Genomic DNA, 9407 nt, shown 5'->3' with positions numbered 1-9407 from the left:
AGATCCAGAATGACCACAGGGAGGGAATGACTTTGAGGCTGAAACAAGGGCTTCAACCCTTTTGCAAGGTTATAGTCTATCAACATGAACAATAGGCTTAAAATGCTTATGCAGTGCAAATTGGTAATGTGACTTGTAAAAAAACATCCATCCATCCATCCATTTTCTACCGCTTGTTCCCTTTTGGGGTCACGGGTGACTGGAGCCTATCCCATTGACTTCGGGCCTTAGGCGGGGTACACCCTGGACAGTGGCCAACTTGTCGCAGGGTCAACACAGAGACATGGACATTACAGACAGTTCAAGCTCACATTCATTCACTAGGGCCAATTTTAGAGTCACCAATTTTTGCCTAACACATGCATGTCTTTGGATGGTGGGAGGAAGCCGGAGAACCCGGAGAGAACCCACGGTAACACATGACAAATTAAATTAATTGGAAGATATATTATAACATATTAGGATGTTTGTTTTGGTTTATTCTGTTTTGGATGCAATTTTAAATTATACAAACACTATTTGATTCCCCAAGTCACCAGACAACATTCCATGCAAAGCAATAATATAATTTTAACATAATAATAATAATCACAGAAACAAGCAGAAACAGAAAGGTTACATAGCAAACCTTTAAAACGGGGCAGCATTTATTTTTTTACCACTCAAATAACACACAGAACTACTCTTATTCATTGGTTTGCTTCTCTGTTGAGGACGTCCCTTCATTGGAGATCTGGAGAAAAGGCGTACTAATCTCAGAAGACTGCATGTCCCCCGCCACGCGCAGCAGGCAGCTCAGAACCATGTCTTTGGCCACTCCTGCCTCCAGGTTTCCCTCTTTACTCAGCTGAAGCGTGATCTGATCCAGGCTCGTCAACACCAGCTCTGAGCCCAACAAGGGACACAAGGGGCCCGAATTTGCGTCCTCCTTAGCCATGTTCTCCATCATATACTGCTGGTACAGATCTTGAAGTTTCTGCTCAAGATAGTGATTCAGGAGGGAGTTTGAGAAAGGACCTTCGCGACCTTGCAAAAAGAAACTCCGATCACGTCCGCTGCCCTGTCTCCACCGATGAGAACCTTGTTTGACCGGAAAGAACTGTCCACCTTGCGGGGATTGGTCCAGAGGAGGCAAGACGTTGTATGAATGTAGCAAAGGGCCAGCTGTTTTGAGTTGTTTGGGGCAGAATTCTCCCACGTTCGCAGACAGAGGGAGGACCTGGTCACCCGCGATATGAAGGTCACTGTAGTTTTGGCAAATGCTCTGACAGTCGGAGGGAACGAGGAAGGGGCCGTCCCTCGCCGAGTTGCCCTGACCCGGGATCTCCATTTCAGAAGAGATCTGTCTGTCTGGCCAGGCTCGCTCCAAATCCAAGGACTGCCGTGACGAGATGTCTGGATGTCCTGAAGCTTCTGGGCTTTTCAGAGGGCCAAGGCTCGAGCTGTGTTCAATGAAGCAGGTCTGTCTAAACGTACAGAGGGAAGTCTACTTTTTAATTACGTTCAAATTGAAATCACAGAACGCATTTTGCCATTACGGTACATTCATATCATGTTATGTAATGTTTCTCTTACTTTTACCTGTAGTATTTCTGCAACTACCTCTAAGTCTATTATTGTTTCTATTTAGCACTACCAAGTACTATAAGTAACCAAAAGTGTGTCTATACATGTACCAACTCACTAGGGCTGGATAATATGGCAAAAACACAACAAAAACAGCACAAGATTACTGATCACAATTTCCAATGTCTTTTAATAATTAGGTTTATGAACAAGTTTCAAATAAACATGAGCGCTTATACAACAAATTAGTGTTTTCCAATCCAGTCCCATTCAACACACACACAAAAGTCCTAATAAATACAATCTGTGACTGATTTGATCACAATTTGATTAAGATTGTATGACTTGCACAGCACTGTACCGTTGTCTGAAGGCGTCTGCTGAAGCATGAGTGGCTGCACTGGGAACATCCTCCTGACAAGTCTCTTCACCTTCACCGTAGATCACACTCCACAGTCTGCCTTCACACAGCATGGCTAAGGAGGATCCAAGTGATGTCTAGATGTTGATCTATTATTCACCAGAAAAAGGCTCAGTATTTTTCTTATATCCCTCTTTGTCTATGAGCAGACTACTGCTTCTAGCGTTATGCAGGCTCCAAATGTTCAAACTTAGGATATTGTTTTATAATGACTCAACAGGAAATGATGAATTTGTATTCGTTCCCTTTTTGTGGGAGGACGTTTTGCAGGTGTTTTGAATTTGAGCTCTTACAATTTAACGAAAATATCAGAAATAAACTAACATTTCTAATATTATTATATACATACTAATATGCTAGTACAAAAATACAAATGTTTCTACGAAGAAATATGAGTATATTTGGACCACATTTCTGAGGCCGAGGGCAGTGGTTCTGTCACGTTAATGATGCCTTTTTTTTTTTTTTACTTTTTTTCAATAAGTTATCTGTCCTCTCCCCCTGTATCTACTGCGTTGTAACACTGAAATTTCCCCATGTGTGGACAATAAAGGATTATCTTATCTTATCTTATCTTTGACACATTAAGTAGCTGACTAAAGACTTGAGTGAAGAGTAAAGTGCCTTCTTGCACTAAGAAACAGTTTGTAAAGTGAAACTACTCAGTTGTGTTTATCCGTGAAAGAAACAGGTGAGTTTCAGGTTACCCAAAAGCAGAATAGAAAGTGTTATACATATGTTGATATGTCCAGGGGAGAGGAAGTGTGATTCTGTTCTGCGCCCATTGGGCTTTTCCCTGTAACTGTAAAAAATCATATGCCATATCCATATGGTACCACACTGTCAATATACAGATGCAGGACAGCAACACTTAAGATTTAAATCTCACTTATCTTTTGATTTACTCATTCATCTGAGGTGAAAGCATTGAAACTTTCACTATTTATAACGAGGATATTTTTGAGATGAAACCCCCTTGTGTGTGTACACCTGACTTCAGTTGAGTCATTTATTCACACTTCTACCTCTTAGGGAAGACTTAACAATGAAAGCGCATGAAACATGAGAGGGGCTGCTTTATTATTAACCAGACTGGAGACTAGGAAACACACTGCACACATGTTCCCTTTCCACATTTTATAAGCAATAGAGCGCACAGCACAGGACAAAATAAATATTATACTGTGGTAATGCGATTCTATGTCCAATGTATAATTTAGAGCTAATACAATATACTTACTCATTAACTAAGAGCAAGAAGTTGATATTCCTTGACTCGTTTCCAGCTCCTCATTGCTGTTAGTGGGAAGCAGCTTGTATGAGTCAGGATAACTGAAACTACACTAGTCCTTTGCTGTGAAGTAATGGCAGTGCACAGTGTAGAGTTACAAGCTGTTACCCAGCAACACCCGATGACACTGAAGACATGGTGAGATCAGGTTATTGTGGATTTTGTGCTTTAACAAAGGAGCAGCTTGAGTACTTCAGTACCCTGGACAGTGGCAGACGTAAATTGTTTTAACAATATTTAACTAAAGCAAAGGTTTTCCGAGAAGCTATGGATGTGAGGCCTAGAGACTTCCAGGACTTTAAGGAGCAACGTGTGTTTATAAAAGACTAGAGGGATGTTCAAGAAGATCAACAATGCGTTTCGGCCCAACCATCACCCTAACAGGAGTCGCGATGCTCGAGGAAGGGGGCCCAGTTCAGAGCAGGACTACCACAGCGCCTGCACCGTCCGACTTGTGCGCAGTACGTCCATGCTGGTGGTGGGGGAGAGGACTCAAATTGCAGGGTCCACCTTAAAGAGGAGCAAAAGCACCGTGAGCATCGAGTCCACGCTGTACTTGTATCAGAGACAGGAGGACCGCCTCTGGCTCTACTCGCAGAACCAAAACTGCCTGGAGTACCTGGAGGCGCTGGTGGCTCTGAGGAGGCAGTACATCAAAAAAGTAACAGACCTCAAGACCCAAGAAGCAAATGAAAAGGCCACAGTCTCCAACAGGAAAAAGTCTGCCCCCCCACCTCCTAAAAAAGATGATCAGGTAAGTGCTTGTGGACACATGAAAGTTAAAAGATCACAGTATAATGACACTTTGTACCTGCAGAGAGCCAGAGCCAAACCCTCTGCCCCCCCAGTGCCCAGTGAGGACGACACTCTGCAGTTCTTAGATGCGGTTATTGCCAGCTGTGACGATGAGCCTCTTCGCAAACCATATGTGGATGATGGACACGCAGATGTGGACTTTATAGGTACACTTCTTTAAAATGTGGTCAGGTTTTATGGGTCTATTAGGATTGGCCCTTCAGAATTTCACATTGACAAGCAGGTTGCTCAGTGGAAGAGGAGAATAAAAATTGTTTTTAAAAAAGATAAACATTTTACAATATAAAAAGCAGCATTTTAGTAATTAGCAAGATGTCAATCTCACTGAACTGATATTTTGCTTTTAAATTTGCTTCTATTTGGGCTGTTGACTTTTGGCCATGAAACACAATTAACATAATGATAGAGCAGAGTTTATGTGTAACACATTATACTATTAATAATGTGCTTTTTGACAGTGGCATCCAGCTCAGCAGAACATGACCTTCATTCAAACTGGTCGCTGCGTGTGCCCCGGGGGCCGGGGGACAGGAATCAGACTGAAGCAAATCAAACTTGTGCCAACAAGAAAAGTGTCCCAAAGAAAAAGAACTCAAGTGGCTCCACCAGCAGCAGACTGCGGCTGCAGAGGAACCCCATCCATCTGCCCAAAGTGGTGGAGAGCGCCTTCCAGACCATGAGGCTCAAGCCCAGGTCAAAGAAGCAGTGACGCCCCTCAACCATGAAACTAATGTCCGCCACTGTGCTATTGTTGAAGGGACAGAACCTATGCACTGGACTTTATTACAAGGACAAAATATTTGATTTAACAGTTTATACATTATTTTCATCTTAGTTGGAGCCTTTACTGGAATTTGTAGCAAAGCATGTGAATAACTGTATCTCAACTTATATTCAATAGGAATTCTTTCACAGAAAAGAAAATGCACAGAAACATGGAATGTTCTTCTTGTACATGAAACTACTTCGACCTAAATTTTGAAAGCATTAAATACTTCAAAGTATTTTGCACTCAATTAAATATGTGGATGTTTTTACATCATTTTGTGACAAGTTACACATAACAATAGCTTTTCATTGAAGACTGGTCCAAAGAGAACATTTCTTGGTGAAAGACTTCACTTTATGGTTCCGTTAAGATACAGTTAATAAAAACATCTGAAGGCCAAATTGTTTGAATAGTTTTGAACCATGTTTCCAATGAGACTTATTATGAGAAACGAGAAATTATTATTTTACGACTTTAATATCAACTACATTATTCAAATTTAAATGTACCAAGAATATACTACTGGGGCTGAAAACAGCTAGATTGACTGCAATCAAATACAATAATTTAGGTAAAGACCTGTGCTAAGTATCTCCATGGGATCTTATTAAAAAACGGCTATAATCCTTCATACAGGTTCTTAAATGCATGTTGTACTTAAAATGTGAGCTGTTAACATTTTTAAACAATCCAAAAACCAAACAAGTGAAGTTATTATGTTTGGGTAACGATATGCATACACCATGAGCAGACTGACTGGTACAAAATGTTCTTTATTATAATGTCCACAACAGCAAAACATTCATTTCTTTTCTGCTTTGACCTTGGGACTGAAAAAGGACGACATAGTCTTCATACCGCTCTTGTCCACTTTGGCCAGAGATTTCTGAGCAGCCGTCATCTTCTTGGGAGGCTAGAATTGAAGTTTAAAAAATAAGTTGGAAACCAAGTGGCCTTGCGAGATAAATCATGTTCTAGAACCCTCTCCCCTTTGGACAACGCTCAAAGAGAGTAGTTTATTCACAAGAAGACTCAAGGTTTTTCAATAATTGCCCAATGATGAGACAGAAAACTAATCACTCCTATTTTTCCACAAATCCCCAGTTCTAATATCCTTTAAAATCTAAATCTTTCATAAGCGGTTTATCTTTGCAGGCAGACTTGTCAATAATACACTCACTTTTCGCGCAAAGTCTGCACTGTTGAATTTGGTGTAGTCCTCTTCGGCCTCCACGAGTTTGTCGGATAGTTTCCGCTTCTGTCGGAAGGGGAAGTCAGAAGGGCTTAGCACATTTTTCTAAGGAATACAGTGTTTACTCGAGGCCAAACTGACGACGGTGCTTTTAAATAAAGTAAACGTGCAAAAACCTGTTATAATGTAACGTGAGGAGGACGACTACGGAAAACGTGCATTGTGGTCTTATTGCAACTTGAAAAGAAAGGTACAAGTATACTCAGCGTGCGTGACAACAGACCTTTGATGGTGGCTCAGACTCTTTTGGGCTTGTGAGTTCAGGTAGACTGAAAAAGAATAAAAAACACATGTTCATATTTTGTACTTTATTTTAAAAGGTTGGTTCATGGAGCCTACTGTAGATGTTTGAGGAGGGCGTTGCTCAGGTCTTCACTGAGGTACTCCGAGATAAGTCCATGGGCATATCGCAAGTAGTCCTCTGCCAAAGAAGTAGCGGAAATCATTTACTTTTAAGAGCTTGATGATTTTGTGTCATAATGACAAGCAATCTCTTACTGCCATCTACTGTTGAATAACATAACTACAAAGCTTGGCGGGTGTTTAGTTTTTATTTTCCCCCCTTCAAATTAGTAATATTTTCATCAAGAGATTTACCTTCATGACAGGCTGACTCGGTCTTCACTTTTATATATGTTACAGACGACACACCTTCACCGACTGAAATGTTCTTTTTCTTGAGAGCAACAACTGTTCTATCAACCTAAAATACATAAATGCATTTCCACCAGATCAAATAATCCATTGACAATGTATTAACCAAAAGTAGTCAAATGTCAAAATACCTTTTTCTTTAACCAGTCTAATGTCCGCTCTTGACTGTACCGATAAAATTTGCGGCTTCCCACCTCTACAAAGTAAAACATTTGACATGAAAGATTTGCCAATTCCTAATGCGTTTGATTTATTTTTATAATAACCTTTTTCGTCCGCGACGTGGTGCAGGGAACAGGAGCAGCTCAAGAGTCTGGAACAAGCTGGGAAGTTCTCATCCACTAAAAGCTGATCCACGGGTTGAAACTTCTCCTGTATATAGTCTTCATTATTATGTTTCAATACAATAGAAATCCCACCCTCAACTTCCCGTCATATATTTTACCTCTTTGCCAGCATGAAGTAAATATGGCAGCAGCAGAAAGAGAGGATCGAGAGGTGTGATGAAGAGGAGTCTCCCGTCTACACACAATATGGGCATTTAATGTTAATGTTCTGGTGTTTATCAAAACTAATAAAGTCAGTGACAGACCTTGTTGTACAGTTTGACCAATAAACCAGCTGTGGCAGTCTTCTTCAAACGCTTTCACTTCATATAACTGTGTGTCACCACTGCCCAGCAAATAAAGAGATGCTGTGTCTGCAAATACAAAAGAAGAAGAACTTTTACTTTCACATCCTGTCAGTGTTCATCAGGCTTCATTTGCAAAAGAAGTACATAGTATTTCACATATTAAAGGTGCACCTGCTAGTCTCCATGGAGATGTTGCCTAGAATGTTCCAAAATATGGCATTAAACTAATTTAATAGGCATTTACATGCAGCTGTTTTATTGCTTTAAAAATCCTTGAAAAAAACAATGCTGCAGGATCGCCTCTCCATAGATCTGACCGGTAACTTGATGATGGTGTCTTCCATAGTGTGGAACATTCTAGGAAAAACCATACCATCTCCATAGCGACATGCAGGCAGTGTACCCTCCACCAGGGGAGTTATGGTGCCTTCATGTGGCGTTGTCTATACTAAATACAAGTTTCCGACCAGAAGTTGCACATGAAAACTGCACAAGTCAGAATAATGGGAATTCTGGAAACAGAACGGACGGCCGGAGTTGTGTCGTGAAAGGCGTTGGAAGGCAGAGTGAACTACAAATAAGCTAGCTTGCAATGTATTTCATATTAAGTGAGAAATAAGCTTTGAAGAATTACAGTCAGTTTATTTGCCCAAAACGACAAGTCACGAACAGAGACAGTGTCCTCTGCATCCGAGCAAAAGCACATGAACGCTCACAAGTCGCAGTAACAAGCACATGGAAGCAGCACTACATAGTGTCCCTTTAAGCACTTTGGTCTGAGAAGGTCAGAAGAATGACAAGTCTTAATACTATTTGTTATTAGCATTAGTGTCACTAAAATGTTCAAACTCTGTTTAAAGGCTTGATATTCAATACCGATTTTGAAACCACAATGAAAAATACTTGTTACACAATTGTTACTTATTTTCATTAAAAAATAGTACTCTAATCATATTACCTTGTGGTCTACAGGGTAATATGAAAAAAGTTGCCTTTATGTAACTAGTTCTGAACTCTCAAGATAATTCTAAAACAGTATAAGTTTGTCCTGTTAAGTATCAATACTTGTTCAAATGATGATCTAGATTTGATGCAAGTTTTAGTATCGATTAGTATCTGATTTATGACGCTTTTTAACCATAACTGTTTTTTAATTAGATACATATTTAGAAAGCTTTCCCCAGTCTAAAAACAACCTGGACAATCCATTGGCATGACAAAATCACATGTTGTTGCTCACTGTACTGTCAATATCAATTAGTGTTAAAAAGAGACTTAACACAGGTATTAAATCACTTTTAAACTCTAAAGGAAAGAATATGAATTAAATAAATAAGTTATCGTAGTCTTGAATGAAATCTATTGGAAACCCGTGCCTGCCCTGAAAGCTTCAAACACTTTAAATAGAATACACTGGACAGCTCGTTACAGTTTTATTGTAGCAAAGCAAAACATGCGTAATATTCCCAAACCTGTGCGTGGATTCTTTAGTTTCACAAAACATGAATCTGCGTCTCGTTTCTTTGCGTCCACAACAGAGTCTATAAAAAGATAAGCAGCTTTAGGTTAGTTTTTCAGGTGCAGAGTTGGATGACATGATGCGCTGAAAGTAGAAGCTGTAACTGTTCTGCAGCGTGTTAGCATCGTTAGCTCAAGTTGTTGTACCTGCAGCTATGACAACCCAGCTGTCACTCGGAGAAACGGGCGTCCGCTTCTTTTTTGTAGCCATTACTGTGACAAAAGGGCAATATTATTACTGTGAGCGTTCGAGGATAAAACAAAAACAATGTGCTAGCGTAACACAGTAGAGTCGCGCGTGACTGGCTACTACTGTCACATGGTTTCAGAAAAGGCGCGTCTCTCTTTGCCTTCGCTTCCTGTTGCTGTGCCTCATAGTTTCACCGTTCAAAGGAAACGTCGGCCCGGAATGTTGTGGTGAACTACTAACATAGGTGAGTTTTGATGTGAAACGTGTCAGTGTTTCAGTAAAACATTTTATATTTT

The 9407-nt window shown here is 40.3% G+C and overlaps 3 protein-coding genes across 5 annotated transcripts; 1 reads left to right on the top strand and 2 right to left on the bottom strand.

Annotated features, from left to right (window-relative positions):
• Positions 1-680: 680 nt before the first annotated feature.
• On the bottom strand, positions 681-2145 carry LOC140359184 (TLR adapter interacting with SLC15A4 on the lysosome). Its single transcript, XM_072444050.1, has 2 exons — positions 1928-2145; positions 681-1466 (listed from the first exon to the last, which is right to left on the bottom strand). Exons 1-2 carry the CDS (start codon positions 2038-2040, stop codon positions 686-688), a joined length of 894 nt encoding a protein of 297 aa, XP_072300151.1. The 5' UTR covers positions 2041-2145; the 3' UTR covers positions 681-685.
• Positions 2146-3612: 1467 nt separating this feature from the next.
• On the top strand, positions 3613-4803 carry LOC140359183 (uncharacterized protein C13orf42). Of its 2 annotated transcripts, XM_072444048.1 has the most exons (3): positions 3613-4032; positions 4096-4240; positions 4553-4803. In XM_072444048.1, exons 1-3 carry the CDS (start codon positions 3613-3615, stop codon positions 4801-4803), a joined length of 816 nt encoding a protein of 271 aa, XP_072300149.1. The 2 variants fall into 2 exon arrangements, with proteins under 2 accessions (XP_072300149.1, XP_072300148.1); XM_072444047.1 differs by having other exon boundaries at positions 3613-4240.
• An 813-nt stretch (positions 4804-5616) lies between these two features.
• On the bottom strand, positions 5617-9205 carry rnaseh2b (ribonuclease H2, subunit B). Of its 2 annotated transcripts, none has more exons than XM_072444765.1 (11): positions 9069-9205; positions 8876-8944; positions 7362-7469; positions 7215-7291; positions 7036-7141; positions 6901-6965; positions 6713-6818; positions 6455-6536; positions 6339-6384; positions 6044-6121; positions 5617-5776 (listed from the first exon to the last, which is right to left on the bottom strand). In XM_072444765.1, exons 1-11 carry the CDS (start codon positions 9130-9132, stop codon positions 5666-5668), a joined length of 912 nt encoding a protein of 303 aa, XP_072300866.1. In that variant the 5' UTR covers positions 9133-9205; the 3' UTR covers positions 5617-5665. The 2 variants fall into 2 exon arrangements, with proteins under 2 accessions (XP_072300866.1, XP_072300867.1); XM_072444766.1 differs by having other exon boundaries at positions 7036-7138.
• Positions 9206-9407: the final 202 nt, after the last annotated feature.

Source organism: Eucyclogobius newberryi, unplaced genomic scaffold (assembly GCF_026437365.1).
Source record: "Eucyclogobius newberryi isolate DKJ021-1_F unplaced genomic scaffold, fEucNew1.0.hap1 SCAF_14, whole genome shotgun sequence".
Classification (NCBI taxonomy): domain Eukaryota; kingdom Metazoa; phylum Chordata; class Actinopteri; order Gobiiformes; family Gobiidae; genus Eucyclogobius; species Eucyclogobius newberryi.
Note: the sequence above shows the minus strand (reverse complement) of the source record. Positions and strands in the feature narration are given on the sequence as shown.

Excerpts from the sequence above, each read along its gene's own strand:
- LOC140359183 (XM_072444047.1), top strand. The coding sequence starts at position 3,613 with ATGTTCAAGAAGATCAACAATGCGTTTCGGCCCAACCATCACCCTAAC. Across the intron at positions 4,241-4,552 it reads CGCAGATGTGGACTTTATAG|TGGCATCCAGCTCAGCAGAA; the intron begins GTACACTTCTTT and ends GCTTTTTGACAG.
- rnaseh2b (XM_072444765.1), bottom strand. The coding sequence starts at position 9,132 with ATGGCTACAAAAAAGAAGCGGACGCCCGTTTCTCCGAGTGACAGCTGG. Across the intron at positions 8,945-9,068 it reads CTGGGTTGTCATAGCTGCAG|ACTCTGTTGTGGACGCAAAG; the intron begins GTACAACAACTT and ends ATCTTTTTATAG. Across the intron at positions 7,142-7,214 it reads TACTTCATGCTGGCAAAGAG|GAGAAGTTTCAACCCGTGGA; the intron begins GTAAAATATATG and ends GACTATATACAG.
- LOC140359184 (XM_072444050.1), bottom strand. The coding sequence starts at position 2,040 with ATGCTGTGTGAAGGCAGACTGTGGAGTGTGATCTACGGTGAAGGTGAA. Across the intron at positions 1,467-1,927 it reads GCAGACGCCTTCAGACAACG|ACAGACCTGCTTCATTGAAC; the intron begins GTACAGTGCTGT and ends CTGTACGTTTAG.